Below are 18,047 nucleotides of genomic sequence, written 5' to 3'. Positions count from 1 at the left end.
AAGGAGGTGGAAAAGCACCATCTCCGAATCCCAGACGAGCCCCCAAGTAATGTAGCCGGATTCTCACACAGAGAGTTGTGACACCGAGGCTTTTCTTTCCAGGAAGCAACTTTATTCCTGCCGGCACCGCTCAGTTAGGTTCGTATCCAAAGAACTGAGCCCCGAACACCGCATGATGTAGTTTTTTATATATATATATTTTTTTACTTCTTTGTTTTCCATATATGGTCACACATAAACATGTAGTCTGATTAGCTGGTCTCATGTTACAAGGTCGTAAAGGATGTTGTCACGTACATGTCTAGTCAGGTTGTCTTGAGGTGTTTTCTCTTTGCTTAGGGAGGGGACCCTACCACACAACAAGGGGAGCCTGGGTGCCACAGTCATTTGAGCATCTGACTCTTGGTGTAGGTTCAGGTCATGATCTCACGGTTTGTGAGTTCGAGCCCTGCATTGGGCTTTGTGCTGGCAGCATGGAACCTGCTTGGGATTCTCTCTCTTCCTCTCTCTGCCCCTTCCCCACTCATTCTGTCTCTCTCTCTCTGTTTCTCAAAAATAAGTGAACATTTAAAAAAATTATACAGTTGACAACAAAAAATAGAGGCCATGGAGGCAAGAGAACTAAAAACTTAATGACTTAAACTGACAGACAGCATGAGTGACCTACATCTCATCTCTCATAGGAGAGAGTCTGTAACCACTACTCAGCATGACTCCACTAATCGGCAGTTTCAGTTGCCGGGGCAGGACTCTTTCCTACAGTACAGCAAGAAAAGGAGTTACTGGCTTGAGTTCCTGCAAGTACAGGGGTCACTGTTGTCCTTAGGAACGAGCACCTCGGGCGTTCTAATTCTCTTGCCTCGTTGAGTTATTTCACGCTTCGACTCTGATTTCTGTGTTGCCTCTGTCATCTGGTGGGCTTCTTCCTCGTGGCCGGAAGGAGAGCCCCTGGCCGCCTGTGGTTTCAGCCCTGGCTCGAGTCCTGTGAGTGTGCGTGAGCCCCCGGCGCTCTGACCAACGTGGGCAGGTGACAGATAGGACGGTGTTCATCGAGAGGGAGCGAGGATTACTTCCTGACGGGAAGGCCAGAGGCGCGGACAAACAGTCGTTGGTCTGCCACAAGCAATATAGCGTGTCGAGTGGAATATTGGAGGCAACCGTGAGAGCTAGAGACAGGAGACACAAGTAGTTGCCTGAAGAGGACGGGGCAGGGCGCTCGTACGGTCAGAGCCCCTCTCTGTTACTGGAGTTTTACGTCGCGCACGTGCTGCTTTAGTACAAGTTGAAACGCGTGTCAAGTACATACCTCACAGCAAGAGATGGCTGTCGTTCTCAGCCTTCCTTCGTTTGGCAGGGATGCGCCCAGTCCGCCCGGCCAGGCTGCGCTCTGGGTGCGTGGCGGTCAGCTAGGCCAGCGTGGCTGTCACAGGGCAGTGGGAAGGACGGTACACAGAGAAGCACAAGTCTGGCTGTTTCTGGGGAGGGACGCGGGTAGTGCGGCGGTAGGCGAAGCTGGGGTGAGGAGGGAGGATGGGGTCTCCGAGAGGCTCTGTTCGGCTAAGGCCCGAAGACCACTGGGAGCGCAGGGGCGAGGGTCACAGCGGCACTGGGGAGGCAGGCGGGGGCCGGGGTCGCGGAGAAGGCGGCGTCTTCATGGCTGCTTCATTTAATTGCTGTTGCCCTCAGACAGAGGCACGGCCAGGATTCAATTATCCAGCGGACTCGAGTTTCAAACCCTCCTCGTTACTAACGTTGAAAGAATTTTTGTTTTGAAGATCTTTTGATTTATGCTTCACTGACGCACTGTAATAAGTTTAAAGTCAAGAAAATAATTATGCCACATGAAGAATAGGTTATTTTGAGTATGTTGGTCATTTTGATATTTGGCCACCGATCGGTTTGGGTCTGATACCAGAAGGACAGCAGTTCATCTCCGAATGCTACTTTCTGACCCTCTTGGGGTAAGAGTGACCCGTCCTGTGTCCTGCACGTCACGTGGAGTTCTGTGCCATTCCGGGTGTATGCCAGCTCACCGCTCTCCCTTCCCGCTCTTCCTTTCCTCAGCAGTCCACCGCGGGGCCGTCCAGTAGAGCTTCCTGCATCGTGGGAACATTCCGTCTGCACTGATACAGTTGCCTCCAGCCATTTGTGGCTTTTGGGCACTTGAAATGTGGCTAGTGTGATTAAGGAGCTGTTTTTAATTTTATTTAAGTTTAATTGACTTAAGTTAGAACAGCCCCATGTGGCTAGTGGCCGCTGTATCAGGACAGGGTGTTGGTGGTGGGGCGGGGGGGGGGCGCGGCGTGTTCTACTGAAGAGCTTGGGACTCGGTGCCGGGCACGTGGACTTTCCCGCCTTGTCTTGGATGCTGTTCGTTGGTTCAGTATTTGCGAATAAGGTGTCTGTGTGTATATAAATTTCTGTCTCCATCTGTTTTACTTTGCGTTTCTTTTAAAGATACTGGGGGACAGAATCACCGTATTTCATTGGTTCTGAGATGAAGTTTAAATAAATAATCTTGCACTTTTATATAAATAAGGTGCACTTCACATAGAAAGTTGGTAATTTTTATTTATGTTTTGATTAAACAAAGGCAGTGAGTTCCACTCCACCACTAAAAATTGAGACCTTCAAATCTGTCCATTTCAGGTATTATTTCTCAAAATGGAAACTAGTCTGAATAATGGCCTTGACCTCTGCTTTTGTCTTACTCCGGTCCCTTAGAGAAGGGGATAAGAATCCTAAAATCGTTGGCCTGTTTCATATTCAAACCAACTTTAACACACAGCCAAGAAATACACTTGGCCTCCTTCTACAAACCTGGGTATCTAACACCCTGTCCTCTCTGCCGAGATGAGCCAGTTAGAAGCAGGTGCTAGAACACAAGGCACAGGCTGAGAGTGACGTCGCTGTGTTGCTGGTGCGGCTGGGTTGAAGCCCTCTGGCCTGTGGCCACAGTAAGTCCAAGCCGCTTACTGTGTTGGATTCAAGTCCACATCGCGTGCCCTTCTGCGCCACAGTCTGGTCCAGATGCCCACTCTGCCAAGGGCAGCAGCAGCTGAGAGACCCTCCTGGAAGCAGGGCCGGGGCCGGCAGAAGGCGAGCACCGCGTGCTCGCTTCCCTCCTTGTGGGCAGAGCAGGAAGGCTGGCAGAGCTCCCTCTTGGTGCTTCTGGAAGGGTCAGTGTTCCACTGCACGCAGGAGCACGTGAAGAGGGAGAACATGGTTCCTCGTTGATCCAGATTCACTCGGGCCGGCGTCAAGGCCTGCGGTGGCCGCACTGCCGGGACGACGGTGTGTGCGGGTGGGGTGGTGCTGCCTTTCACAGGCGGTGCCCCATCAGTCCTTAGAGCGGCTCTGTGAGATCCCCCTTTTTACTGATGAGAGAGTTGAGGCTCCGAAAGGTCATATGGTAAAACCCAGAAGGAAAACCCAGCCATGTTTTCTGGTCCTTTGTCCTCTGTCTTACACCACGCTGTCTGGGTTGCTGATAGCACTTCCCGCCACCCTCGGGGTCCAATAATGCGGAGCCCCTGCCTCCCAAGCCCGCTTCTCCCACCTGCCCCAGCCCTGCCTGCAGTGCTCCTGGACAGACCTCTCTTTCAGCTCCGAGAGGACAGGACAAGGGGGGTCTGCTCTGTGCACAGCCTCTGTCTGCCCTCCTGCCTCAGGGTGCCCTTCAGTCCTTTGTCACTGTCGCCAGGCCCCAGGCCCTGGCCCTTCTCCCGGGTCCTCAGGCCCACCTGGCTTCCCTTGCCTCCCGGCCACGCGGGACATTGTGCCCTGGGCCCGGCCTTCTTTCCCTCTGTCTCTGCCAGTGGTCGCTGCTAGGGACTGGGGAGGGAGGCCCCACCCAGGGCATCTTCTAACCCGGGTCAGGTACTCGCACTCCTCTTGTGTGGAGGTCACATAGCTGCTGTAACAAGCAAGCAGCATTTCCATGGCTCACACAGCAGAGGGCCGTTCTCGTCTGTGTGCCCGTGCAGGATGGTGTTCCTGCTCCCTGGGAGCTCTTCTCCCTGTGGAGACCGGAGCCCGGGCCCCTGACCTTCGTGAGGGTCAGCACCCTGGCCTTGCTGGCTGAGGAAGCGCAGAGGGAAGGTAGACAAGACTGCCTTAGGCTGGAAGCGAGCTGCATCCTTTTTCCTGTGTGTCTCTGGTGCAGCTCTTAGCAGCCCCCACCCTTTACAGGGGCTTGCTCGCCCCGGTGGGGGACTGCTTCCCGGAGGGGAGACAGGCCTCAGGGCGCAGGCTGCCACCTGACAGAGAGGGAAACCAAGCATTTCCCAGGTGACAAACATCAGAGGTGGGCGTCACGGCAGGACCAGCAGCCCCATCGGCCACCTGCCAAGGGCTCCAGACAGACCAGGGGGCTTTCTAGAGCTTTTACCAGTGCATGTGTGTCCCACCCTCCCCTCGGGTTGGCTCATCTCCGGACAAAGAGACACAGCCCCGCAGTCCCTTCCTCCCATCTCCTCTTCCCTCTGCTCCTCTCACTCCTGCCCCTTGTGTGTCTGCACACACTCGCCCGTCCCCGTCATGCAGCGTGTGGTAACACACATGTTGTCTTTTCTTCTGGCCTCTGGCTAAAAGCAGACCGACCCTGGGGCGCCTGGGGTGGGGCTCAGTCAGTTGAGCGTCTGATTTCGCCTCAGGCCATGATCTCACGGTTCAGGAGTTCGAGCCCCACATCAGGCTCTGTGCAGACAGCTCGGAGCCTGGAGCCTGCTTCGGATTCTCTGTCTCCTTCTCTCTCTGCCCCTCCCCCACTTGGGCTCTGTGTCTCTCAAAAAAATAAACGTAAAAAAAATAAAAACAGAAGAACCAAAATACAAACCGACCCCTTCTTTGTTCTGTGGCTTCCTCCCCTGTCCTCTCTCTCTACTCACTTCACGGCTTTTCACAGTAAACGTCGCACTTCTCGCGCTCTCGCTCTGGTTTCTCCACTTGTAGCCGTGTGACCAGGGGTGTCCGCGCAGAGGCCTCGTGTGCTCCTCCTATGTCTGCGGGACGGATCCCCCGCCGCCCGCCTTCCTTCATGACGCTTTCTTTCCAGCCTCTTAATTGCACGTGTTCCTGGTTTCTGTCTCCCCCCACGCCAGCCTTCCCGAGATGGAAGTGACTTCGTAACACTTTCCTGCTGACGGGTACGGCGTACTGACTAGATGTGCGAGGACGCTGTGGCGTGATGGCCGCGGTGAGTTCTGGCACCGTCCATCACTTCACGCACTTACGCACTTTATTTTCCTAAGATGTGCTTTCTTAGCGACTTTTAAGTCCACCACACGGCAGTGTTATCTAGAATCCCCATGTGGTACGTTACAGGTTGGGGTGAATAACGGGGATTTGTGCTTTTGACCCTCTTCGCCCGATTCTCCCACCCTCACCCCTGCCTCTGGCAGCCACCAGTCTGTTCTTGGCATCTGAGTTCGGTATTTCAGATTCCACACGTAAGTGAGATCATGTGGTTTTAGTCTTTATTTGTGACTTATTTCATTGTATTTTATTTGTTTTTATTTTAGAGCGAGCACCAGTGGGGGAGGGGCAGAGAGAGCGAGAGAGAGAATATCCCAAGCAGTCTCCACACTCAGCGTGGAGCCTAACGCAGGGCTTGATCCCGTGACCCTGGGATCGTGACCTGAGCCGAAATCCAGAGTCAGGTGCTCAACCGACCGAGCCCCCCGGGAGCCCCAGTCTGTCTTATTTCATTCATTTAGCATAACGCCCTCAGGATCCGTCCATGTTGTCACAAATGACAGGATCTCCTTTTTCATGACCACTGCGTATGTATACCGCACCTTCTTTACTCCTTCATCTCTTGACGGATGCTGGTGTCGTTTCCACGTCTTGGGTGTTGTAACACTGCAGTAAATGTGGGGATGCAGGTACCTCCGAGATAGCGGTTTTGTTTCCTTCAGATAAATGCTCAGAGGTGGGATCGCTGGACCGTGTGGCCATTTCATTTTTAGTTTCTGGAGGAACATCTGTGCAGTTTTCCACAGCGGCTGCAGCAGTTTGCACGAGGGCTCCCCTTTGTCCACATCCTCGCCAACGCTTGCCTTTCTGGTAGCAGCCGTCCTAGCAGGGGGGAGGCGCGAGCTCGTAGTGGGTTTGATTGCCGTTTCCCTGACCGTGGCGGACGTGGAGCGTCTCTTCATGCGCCTGTTGGCCATCTGTGTGTCTAGGGAAAAAATGCCTGTGTCGGTCTCTTGCCCACTTATTAACCGGATTCTTCGGTTGTCTGCTATTGAGTTGTATTAGTCCCTTATATTTTTTGGACATTAGCCTCTCGCGAGATGTGTTGTTTGCACATATTTTCTTCAATTCTGTACGTTGCCTTTTCATTTTGTTGGTCGTTTGCTGTGCAGAAGCTTTCGGTTTGGTGTGGTCTCACCTGTTTATTTATTTTTAATTTTTTTTATTTTTATTTTTTATTTTTTAAAAATTTTTTATTTATTTTTGAAGGAGAGAGAGACAGAGCATGAGCCAGGGAGGAGCAGAGAGAGAGGGAGACACAGAATCTGAAACAGGCTCCAGGCTCCGAGCTGCCACCACAGAGCCCGACGCAGGGCTCGAACTCACGAACCGTGAGATCGTGACCTGAGCCGAAGTCGGACGCTCAACTGACTGAGCCACCCAGACGCCCCGGCACCTGTTTAATTTTTTATTTTGTTGCTTGTGGTTTAGGCGGCACGTCCAAAACATTGTTGCCAAGACCCAAGTCAATAAGCTTTCCCCTGTTTTCTTCTAGGAGTTCTGCGGTTTCAGGTTCTACATTTAAGTCTAATTGATTTCGAGTTCATTTTTGTGAGTGGTATAAGGTGGGGATCCAGTTTTCTTCTTTATCTGTGAATAGCCAGTTTTCCTCACACCATCTAGCAAAGAGGAGTCTTTTCTCCTTTGGGTATTCTTGTTCCTGGTTCCTATCCTTGGTCTCTCTTCTCTCTCTCCTGGTATCTCTGTCTCTCCTCCTCTGTTTCTCTTACACTCCCTGTCTCTGTCTCTGTCTCCCACCTCACTCTCAGTAGGACTGTCCCCTTTGTGGCCCGGCTTGGTCATTGCTGCAGAGATGACTCATCATCGTCTACATAGTCTGAGTCGCCCCACGGACTTGACTGCCTCGATCTCTCGTGTCCGTCCTCCTCGTAGCTGTGTGACTTGGTGTCTTGCCAGCACGTCACACTTAGGATAAAAATTGAACTCGTCCCCTGGCATAGCTGCTTTACTCTGGCTCCTTTTTGCCACTTTGGTCCGTCCTCACCGTGGGAGATGCTCAGACCTCAGTGTTGCTGCTGACTCCTCCCCGCCCCAACGAGCCGCCTGACTTCCTCTGCTCTCCCTTCCACTTCGCCCTCTCTGCTGACGAACCCCCTGCCCCCAGAGGCCGTGAGAACCTTCCTAGCAGCCCTGCTTGCTGGTCATTTGTTCTGGCCCGTGCCTTGCTGAGCCCTTCACTCAGGTTTTGCTGTTTGATGCTCTGAGCAGCTGCTGCTCCCAATTCCATTTTGCAAATGAGAAAGCTGAGACCCGGGTGATGTGCAGCCAGGGCCAGGTAAGTGGGGGAGCCGTGGTCTGATTCCAGAGCCTGCACTGCATCCCGGGCCCCTGAACACAGCTCTGACTGTGGGTTCCTGCCCCTGTTCCGTGAACCCCCTCCTCCGTGGTCTGTCGCTCCCTGTGCTCTCCGGCCTGGCTCCCCTATTCCTTCAGGACAGCGCCTGCCTCTTCCCTCGTGTCCACTGGCCCTCAAGGAGCCCGTGCAATAATGGAGGGCACGGAGAAGGACCGGGCCCGGGCTGAGTGGGCCGGAGGTGGGTGATGCTGTCCACGCAGCACCCAGAGAAAACCCTGGAAACGGAGCCGGAAACAAGACGAGCGCTGGACGTCTCGCTGGAACTGACCTTCTGAGTATGTCTGCCGTGCTCCCTGGGTGCCCCAGGAGGCCAGCCCGGTGTCCTGTGCTGTGACTCTCCTGTTTTGGTTAGTTCTCTTTCTCTGCCTCAGGTCAGAGGCGCAACAGTCACAAAGTAGTAGGGAACGAATACACAAAGCGTAGTCTGTCTGTGTTTGCCCATGTTAGGGCCCCTTTGCACTTGGGATGTTGTAGAACCTAAACCGGAAATAAGACTTTGACTCCCCAGCCGTGGCGCCAGGAGACTCGAGATACAGAAGGCAGGGAGCCGTTGGCAGCCCCCACCTGTGTTAGGTCTTCCTGCTGGGCTTGCAGCGCGTGCGTGTCTGCTGGTCCTTGGGGCGAGGGCCAGCTCGTGTGGAGCCCGGGCAGATGGCACGGGAGGCGTCTTGAGCTGACTTTGTATCCGTCTAAAGGAGGGGACAGAATGAAATCGCTAATTCCCGGAGGGGATTTGTCCAGGCCTTGAGGGCGATGCCGTGGACAGGCTTGTGGGCAGAGTGCCACCGGGCGTGCCGCTGATGTGCCCAAGCGGAGCAGGTGGCTGGCTTCGTGGTGGCCCCGCCCCAGGAGGGCCCGTGCTGGCCCTGTGCTCTCAGCAGTCTGTGGAGCGTGGGCTGGGGTCTGGCGTGGGCACTTGCCGTGGTGCAGCCCGAATGGGACCCCAGGCCTCCCAGAGCTCAGCCTTTGCACACTGAGCAGAGAGGAGCCGACCCGGGCCCTCCAGCCCCTGCCATCTCTAATTTCTGGGGCTTTCTCTGCTCACCACGGGCTCTTGAGGCTTCTTTGCAAACAAGGAGATGTTTATTACGTTGTGAGTGGGGTGTCGCGAGGGTCCTGCCGCTCCTACCAGAGTAGCCTTGCTGTCCAGGGGCAGTAACCTGTGGCACCCGGTGTGGGCCACCTGCTCCTCAGTGGAGCCGGGTCCGCTGTCACAGCGCAGGTGCGGCTCTTGGCACGGGGCTCCTGGGGAACTTGCTAACGGGCGGAAGAGAAGGCCCGGCGAATAAGGCGTCAGCTCCCGTGGCTGCTCCGTTAGATAAGCAGCATGTCTGGGTTTTGCTTCAAAAGCCCAGTTTTCTAAGTGCCAAATGCTTTGTGTAAGTACGGGAGAAAGCTGAGGGTGTACCTTTTGTGTAAAGTCTTCCTGTGGCCACAGAGCGTCGGGCCCCAGTGAGCCGCCAAGACGTTTCCCTCTCAGTTCTACTTTTGGCTTGTTTCTAGGAATGTTCCGTAGGATCACAGCAGCCGCCTCCAGACTCCTCACGGTGGACAGCAGCGACAGCAGCTTCTACGGCCTGGAGAGGCTGAACGCGCAGGTGCGCGCCATGGTGCCCACGCATCCGGCGCTCGTGCTGCTCTGGTGCCAGATCCTGCTGCTCGTCAGCCACACCGACCACCGCTGGTGGGCAGAGGTGCAGCAGACCCCCAGGTACGCCCGCCCCCGTGGGCCGGGACAGCGGTCAGCGGGAGGTCTGGCCCCGTGTCCGTGAGGCTTTGTGCAGATTCCGCTCTCTGTCCGTCTTCCTCTCGTGGGGAGGAACGTGGTCAGACCAGAGGCATTTACAATAGCTGCTGCTTTTTAAGTGTGGTTTCTTTGACAAGTTCTTCGACACTGTCCCTCTTGTGGTTCATTCTGGTCATGCCGTGTCCCTCTTGCTGGGCTCTCGTCCTTAAATTGGTTCCAGAGCCAGACGTGTTGCAATGTCTTAACTTCATTGTAAGTTAAATGTGGTTCTGGTTATTCTTAGATAATGAAGTAATTACTGAGCAGCATTTCAGAAGTACTTGGAAATGCCCTATTTTTTATCATTCGAGAAGACTTACTAAGTATCTGATTGGGGGTGACCCCCTTTTTGCAAAGAGTTTTCAGGCGTAAGCCTTGATTTCTGGGCATTTGCACACACGTGGGAATGAAGCTTTGCCACCCATCCCCCAAGCTGGGTCCTCAGTGTGGTGTTTCTGGAAGGCTCGAGAGCCCGTGGTGAGCAGAGAAAGCCCCAGAAATTAGAGATGGCAGGGGCTGCAGGGCCCGGGTCGGCTCCTCTCTGCTCAGTGTGGACAGGCTGAGCTCTGGGAGGCCTGGGGTCCCATTTGGGCCGCACCGTTGCTTTCAGCTGGAAAATCCAGTGTTGGCAGGCGTCACTCACTATCCGCTGCGTGCTGTGTGTTGTGGAAGACGCAAAGGAACAACAACACCCGTTTCCGGCCCTCAGCGTGCTTACGGTTTAGTTGGGGAAGACAGGCTACTGGAAACATTTGAAAGGCTTCGAGAACATTGTTAAGTTTGTCACGATGACGACCGACGGTAAGAGTCAGGGACAGAGAATGAGTGTCTTCCGCGTCGGTGCTTCCTCAGTGCACACACCAGGCAGCTGGCAGGCTTATTAGAACCAGGGTTGGTTCACCAGGTCACTGGCGGGGCCTGGGACTCTGCTCCTCCGCCAGGCCCCCGGGGGGAGTGATGCTCTGGTCCGCGGAGCACACGCCGGGCGAGGCCCTGAGTCCCTGAGGAGTGGGCCTGAGAGCCGCCGGGGGCTCGTGCCAGAGACCCGGACAGTGCGTGCGTGTAGAGAACGCGTGGAGTGCACGTGTGTGCGTGTGTAGAGTGTGTGTGCCCGTAGGGTTTGTGCGCGTGCGTAGAGCACGTACGTGTGTGAGGGCGTGTGTGTGGAGGGCACGTGTGTGTGCACACAAGGTGACAACATACTGGTGGTTGAATCTAGGTGAAGGGTGTGTGACTGCTCGTTGAATTAACCTTTCAGCTTTTCTGTTGGTTGGAAAGTCTTCGGAGTGAAAGTTCAGGAAAACAGATCTAGGAAGTCGGGACATTTGAGACCGCCTGGCTCTGGACGGCTCACAGGAGGTTTGCTCCAGAGGGAGACACGTGGGAAGCGGCTGTGAGTTCGAACGGCTCCAAATCCTCCCCACCCGGGACGTTACAGGCGCTTCCCCTTCTAGGCCTCGGAGCGGGTGCAGGGCGGCGTCATCACAGTTTTCATTCGTGTTTCTCTCGTGACTTAGAAAGTCAGTCGTGTTTTCACGTGCCTGTTGGCCATTTGTATACCTTCTGTTGTAAAGTACACATTCGGATGTTTGCTGTTTTTTAAGATTTGGCTGTCTATTGTCTTGTTACTGGGCTGTCAATTTTCTATATTCTGGATGTAAGCTCTTTGTCAGAGGTAACGTAAAAGGTCTCCCTCGTTCTGTGGTTTGCTGTTTTATTTTCATGACTTCACTTGAGCAGAAATGTTAAAATTCTATGAAATCAAGTTTGTCAGTTATTCTGGTTCATTCTTTTTCTGTCCAACCCAAGAAATGTGTGCCTCCCCCAAGAGCACCGAGATTGTCTTCTGTGGCTTCTTCTGGAACTTCCATAGCGTTGGTGCTCACCGCTACGAGCTAACATTTGTGTGTGACGAAACGTGCGGGGTGCTTCGGTTAGCGTTGCGTGTGGAAAAGGCCGTCCCGCCTCTGTTGAGTGCCCGTGGCGCCTGCCTCAGAACCCAGTGGGCACCGGTGTGCGGACCTGCCTCTGGGCCCTGCTCACGGCCGTCACTCCGCGCTCCCGGCACCGCCACTGCGTCCCTCGGCCGCCCTGCCGCTCCCCCAGCTTCCCTTCACGTTCAGCATGGCTTTGGCTCTTTTACGTTCTTTGCATTTCCACCTGTATGTCTTCGAATCCGGCTGTGAGTGCAGACAAGCCAGCGGCGGGGGTTTGACTGAGCTTGCAGCCGGTCTGGAGAGTGATCTGGAGAGCCCGTGTCCAGCATCCAGTCTTCCCGTCTTCGAACTTGGCCTCTGTCTCTGCTGGGTTAGGTCCTTCGTGTGCCACACCTGTCTCCTAGTGTCTGGCGTACAGGGGTCACGCGTGTTTCTGAATTGTTTCTGCGCTTCATCTGGGATGGTGTGTCAGGTGCTGCTTTCAGAAGTGTTTTGTTTTACGTGGTGTGCCGCCAGCTTCTGGAAATGGAAGTGGTTTTGTGTACTGACTTCACGTCCCGAGACCTGGCCCGACTCACGCGGGGGCCCCGGGAGGCTTCTCTGTGCACACACACACGTCACCTCCAGGTGGAGACTTTCCACTTCTTCCTTCCCCACTTGCATTCCTCCTTTCCTCTCTTCTGCTTCAGGACACTGACCAGGCCCTCCACACAAGGCTGGCCTCCTGTGTGTGTGTTTCTCGTGGGGTCCACGGGTGCCACTTCCGTAACGGCTCCTGTCCACTTGCTGTCCAGGGCGGTAGAAGAGGTGGACTTCGCCACTTGATGGCATTTAAGACACGGAAACTGCAGAGGTGTTATTAATCGCAGTGTTTCGCTTCCCTTTTTTAAAAATTTGTTGTTTTAAGTAATCTGTATCCCTAACGTGGGGCTCAGACTCACAACCCCGAGACCCAAGAGTCACATGCTCCACAACAGAGCCAACCGGGGGCCCCAGAGAAGACAAGAGCAGATTTAGTCAGTAGACTTAAATGCTTGAAAAATCCGAGCAACCTCGAGAGCCGGTCACTGTCGGAGGCTGCAGGCGTCCCTTTTGCTTTGGGGAGCTGAGTAGGTGGAGCACCCGCCATGGCCACAGGGCCCCTTCGACCAGCTGGGTGTGCAGGAAGAGTCGCGCTCCTCCGGTCTGCCGTGCTGGATCCTTGCCGGTCTCTTTCCGTTAGCGTTAGGCGCTTGTGTGTGTGTGGGCGGGGGCAGTGTATGCGTGGTTATGTGTGTTGTGTTTGTGGTGTGCGTACGGTCTGTGTACGGCGAGTGTGTGGTATTTGTGTGGCGTGTGTTTGCCTCTTTTTGTGTTGGTGGGAGTTAACCCGCTAAGTGTCTCCATCAACTCTGGGATGTCCTGTTCAGACCGCCCGCTCCTTTTCTGTTGCGTGTGCCTTTGTTTACTCTGATGTTACGTCAGAAACCTCTGCATCTGGGAATTGTTTTCTGGGGCTGGCAGGAGGGCTGAGAAGAGGAGACGTTTCTGTTTGTCGGTTTTAAATTGACCTACGACTTACAATACAGGACAACCCACTCTTGTACCAAGTGTCAGGTGAATGCCACCACAGTCACGATACAGATCAGCGCTGTCACCTCAGAAGATTCCCTGCGTCCTTCGTGGTCACCCCCATACCCTGCCACTGGCCCATGCCCTGTGCTTGTGTGTAGCCCGTTGCACGGGGCCATTTGGATGGAGTCACACGGTCCGCGCTTCTTCGGTCTGGCTTTGTCACTTAGCGCACTGTATTTAAAGGTCTTTTATGGCGCTGGCGTGCATGTACCGTGATTTGTTCTTGGGATTAGCGGATACTATTCCCTTGTCTGGGTGACAACAGCTGGCTCGTCCATTCACCAGGTGAGAAAAGGCAAATTGCAGTTTGAACAGGTTTCTAACCTGTAGAATATTTTAGACCGGTTCCCTTGTAAATCCTGAAGTGTGAAAGGAAAAGTTGACACATTCCAGAATGTTCTCGTCCTCGTGTGACCTCTGTCTCCACTAAGCTCTTTGCCGCCGAGGGAAGGAGATTGTCCTCACACTTAGGCCGGGGCAAGTTTGTGGGAGTGGCAACAAGTGTGTGAAGGGTTGTGGCGGAATCGAGGGTTCCGAGTGTGTGATTCCCCTGGGCTGAGAAAGAAAAAGACCGGCTTCCCTAGAGGGGGTGAATTTTGCAGACCTGCTCTCTGCCGGGGCCTCGGTGAGTGCGCGCTTCCCTGGTGACTCGTGAAACACGGTAGGCAGCTCGTGTGCGTGCCGGCGCTGGGGTCCCCACGGCGGCTGCCTTGTCCGGCGCGGTGGCCGAGAGCCTCGGCGCCTGAGTGCCCATCCGCCTGCAGCCTCGGGCCGGCCTTGGCCTTTAGGTCAAGCATTTGGTGGTTTGCCTGTGAGACCCTCTTCTTTCTTTCGTTTTCCACGCATGCGCTGCCGTAGCTCAGAGGCCAGCGGCTAAGAGCGCACGTCACACACGCGGTGGGGGTGGCCGTCCCAGAGGCGTCAGCACGCCTGTTGCTCCTTCCAGGAGACGTAGTCTGTCCAGTACGAAGTCACTCAGCCCCCAGATGTCCGGAGAGGAGGGGGACTCCGACGCGGCCAGTAAACCCGGAATGTGCAACAGAGAAATAGTGCGGCGGGGAGCTCTCATTCTCTTCTGCGATTATGTCGTAAGTCGGGAAACGAGGGGTGTGGTGGGGCAGGGGCAGCTTCCGCGGAGCCACCTCCTGCCACCCAGCCACCAGCTCGGAGACCACAGGACCGTGGACCGCAGCGAGCGTTGGGTCCTGCTCCGGCTGGTCGCGGAAGGAAGGTTTGTCTGCAGGTCCCGTGCCTCTGGCACCTGGTCGGCCTGCCTGTGTGATAGGAACGAGCCGAGAGTGTGACTTTTGAGTGAGGCTCTCCTATGAGGTTCGTCATCTGTGGGAAGGGCCTTAGGGACCCGTTGCTTCATTTTAAAGTGGCTTCCTGGGGCGCCTGGGGGGCTCAGTCAGTTGGGCCTCCGAGTTCGGCTTAGGTCACGATCTCACGGTTCATGGGTTCGAGCCCCTTGTCGGGCCCTGTGCTGACAGCTCGGAGCCTGGAGCTGCTTCGGATTCTGTGTCCCCCTCTCTCTCTGCCCCTCCCCGGCTCACACTCTGTCTCTCTCTCTTTCAAAAATAAATAAATGTTAAAAAAAAATTTTAAGTTAAAAATTTCCTGGTTAAATGCCATCCGTTTTATTTTATTTTATTTTATCTTTTATTTTACTTTATTTTTATATTACGTTATGATATTATTTTGTTTTTGAGTTTATTGATTTTGAGAGACACAGAGACAGCATGAGTTGGGGAGGGACAGAGAGAGAGGGAGAGAGAAATCCCAAGCAGGCTCCACGCTGTCAGCGCAAAGCCCAGTGCGAGGCTCAAACTCACCAATCGTGAGATGATGACCTGAGCCGAAACCAAGAGTCGGATGCTTAGCCGACTGAGCCACCCGGGTGCCCCATATGCCGTCCTTTTCAAAAAGATAACATTTGCGGAGTTGTTGGCCATCAAATGAGCGTCACATGTTTCATAGAGAAAATTGATAAAAACCAGGGGTGCCTGGGTGTCTCAGTTGAGTGTCTGACTCTTGATTTTGGCTCAGGTCACGTTCTCACGATTCATGGGATTGAGCACCTTGTCAGGATCTGTGCTGACAGCATGGAGCCTACTTGGGATTCTCTCTCTCCCTCTTTCTCTGCTCCTCTCCCCCTCGTGCACACTTTCTCTAAAAATAAACATGAGGAAAAAAGAAGAAAATTAACAAAAACCAATAAACAGAAGAAGATACCATCTCCTTGTGATTGCATTACTCAAAAAACCTGTTGTGGCATTTTGGCTGGAATTTGGTGCTTTTTCTCTCCCAATACAGAGCATGTGCACGTCTTTGGCACTAACATGGCACCATGCACGTGCTGTTTTCACACAGCAGAGGGCATGACATTCTCAGTCGGAAAGGAAGGGGACTCTTTCAAGGAACTAGTTGTCATCAGAGAGATTTTTCATTGCTACTCACTTTCTTTACTTACATTCTTTACGTTGACATAGTTTTATTATCTTATTCTACTTTTGAGAAATAATTATATAATGCTTTCACAGAAATGTAAGAAAAATACAAATTTTATAAACTAATGCTATCAAGTTATCCCCCATAGAAAATATTAATCAGTAACCATGTCAAAGAATTGTTCTTATTTTACAGTTTCTGCCTAGGAGGATTATGAATTAAGATGAAAAAGCAACATACATATTTAAAGATGGGGAAGAAAAAGGAGGGGGGGCGCCGAAGTGGTTCAGCCAGTTAAGTGTCTGGCTCCGGCTCAGGTCTGATGTCACCGTTCGTGAGTTCGAGCCCCACATCAGGCACTGTGCTGACAACTCAGAGCCTGGAGCCTGCTTTGGATTCTGTGTCTGCCTCTCTCTCTGACCCTCTCCTGCTCACACTGTCTCTCTCTCTCTCTCTCAAAAATAAATAAACCTTAAAAAAATAATAATAAAAAAATAAAGATGGATATTTATTTCCTTACAAATCTTAAGTTTCACCCCTTAATGTCCATGTGGAATTTGTTCATATTTTGGATTCAGGCGTTCTGTCAAAACTGTGACAGTTGTGGGAGCCCTTTTTCTCCAGTGACCTGTCACAGGATTGGAGAAGGAGAACCGGAGAACACTCTCACTCTCATTGGGCCAGATGGAAGCCCGGACAGAGCAGGGCCTGCCGTGCATGGGAGTGTCTGTCACCTGGTCTCCTGCATCACGGCTCGGTCCAGTCACCTGAGGGCAGGGCGATGTCGGCCCTGCTGTGCCCGCTGCCCTGGGGTCACTGGTCCGTGGCAGGCGCCCGTTGACCCCTGTAGCCCTGGGCCTTGCTCCTCTCTCCCCCTACCCCTTGGCCGGTGTCCCTCGGAGCTGTGCTGGAGTGTCACATTTCCCTGGCAGGGTCTGACATCCAACAGCTTTGGCCACATCGTAGGGTTGAAGGCAACGGAGTCTGTGAAGTGAGCTCCGCCCCTGATGATCATTGGTGGTCAGACACTGGACATTTTCGGTGAAGATCATAATTTGGAATTTATTTTCCCCTTCCTACGTCTTGTGGCCTTTTCTGTGGCATCAGTATCCGTTCTGTGCTTGTCTACTTGGAAACGAGTCTTTCACTGTCTTTTTTCCTCAGTGTCAGAACCTACATGATTCAGAGCACTTAACGTGGCTCATCGTGAATCATATTCAGGACCTGATCAATCTGTCCCATGAGCCTCCCGTGCAGGATTTCATTAGTGCTGTTCACCGGAACTCCGCCGCCAGCGGCCTCTTCATCCAGGCAATTCAGTCTCGTTGTGAGAACCTTTCAGCCGTAAGTCTCTCTAGTGACGACTGTTGCCAGTCAGTTTTTTTCTCTGCCTTAAACACGTACCGTCGGAACTTTGAAACTGCTGATTTCCAGTTGGCAAAATCCTGTGCCCTTGCTGCTTTCCTTCTCCCCACCTCCAGCCCACCACCCTGAAGAAGACGCTTCAGTGCTTGGAAGGGATCCACCTCAGCCAGTCGGGCGCCGTGTTAACACTGTATGTGGACAAGCTTTTGTGCACCCCGTTCCGAGTGCTGGCTCGCATGGTCGACACCCTTGCCTGTCGCCGCGTGGAGATGCTTTTGGCCGCAAATTTGCAGGTACTAGAAAGACACTGAGACCGATTTTTACTGAGAAGTTAGCAGAGCAGGCAGAGCAGTTGGCTGGTTTTTTCCTCCACAGGCGTAGTCTTCACATGGCCGCTGAGGGAAACATGTACAAGATGTGTAAATTCCTTGTGTGCCTGACACGAGTGCTGCCTGTACTTTCTACTCGTAAACTGTACACGTTACTCTTTGCTTTTTAAATCAGCGCAAGGTTATTTGGATTCATTACGTGCTCACGTGTTATTGTCCACTGCAGAGCAGCATGGCCCAGTTGCCGGTGGAGGAACTAACCAGAATCCAGGAATACCTTCAGAGCAGCGGGCTGGCTCAGAGGTAATGCGACAACCAGGCGTTCCTTGCTTTTGGATATAAAGGCTTCGATCTGTAAGGGGATAAGCTCAGGACGAGAGGTCGATGTGCCTTGTAGGTGAGTTTACTGCAGAAGGGCCTTGAGAGAAGGCCTTCCTAAGTGACACGGAATGGGACTCACTTTATAAAAAGGGAGATGAACAGACAGCACTGTGTCTGCCGTCGGAGCAGATACGCCTGCGTCCCCTTGGCTGCCTGAGAGGTTGTACGTGTTCACCAGGCTGTGACGGAGGACAGGGTTACCCGCCTTATCTTCGCAAAACCGCAGCGTGTAACCCAACTGCTGCGCAAGAGCGGGCCTGTCTGAAAGACGTTACCCAGTTTTCGGCGCGCAAGAATGATATTTGCGTCTTGTTAAAATGTTACCTCTGTGTGGTATTTATCACCTGATTTTGTTGCATAGTCTTTTAGAAGCCTTATCAGAAATCCTGACATCTGTTATAGATTTCTTCAACTAAATAAATAAAATATGTTTTACCTTTAGATTTTACCTTTTGCCCTCCACAGGGGGGAAGGCGTGTGCCTGTGAGCGCGCGCGCGCGTGCGCAAGAGGGACAGAGACAGAGAGAGAGACAGGGAGAGAGCCAGAGAGGGAG

The 18,047-nt window shown here is 53.4% G+C and overlaps 1 protein-coding gene across 1 annotated transcript in view; it reads left to right on the top strand.

The window, feature by feature from the left end:
• The window catches only part of HTT (huntingtin), a 149,154-nt gene that overhangs the window by 98,574 nt on the left and 32,533 nt on the right, over positions 1-18,047 (top strand). Inside the window, exons 41-45 of the mRNA XM_042985075.1 lie at positions 9,137-9,344; positions 13,917-14,058; positions 16,583-16,762; positions 16,900-17,076; positions 17,339-17,415. Coding sequence (XP_042841009.1) covers positions 9,137-9,344; positions 13,917-14,058; positions 16,583-16,762; positions 16,900-17,076; positions 17,339-17,415 — 784 coding nt within the window. The remainder of the gene's footprint in view (positions 1-9,136; positions 9,345-13,916; positions 14,059-16,582; positions 16,763-16,899; positions 17,077-17,338; positions 17,416-18,047) is intronic.

Source organism: Panthera tigris, chromosome B1, assembly GCF_018350195.1.
Source record: "Panthera tigris isolate Pti1 chromosome B1, P.tigris_Pti1_mat1.1, whole genome shotgun sequence".
NCBI lineage: Eukaryota > Metazoa > Chordata > Mammalia > Carnivora > Felidae > Panthera > Panthera tigris.
Note: the sequence above shows the minus strand (reverse complement) of the source record. Positions and strands in the feature narration are given on the sequence as shown.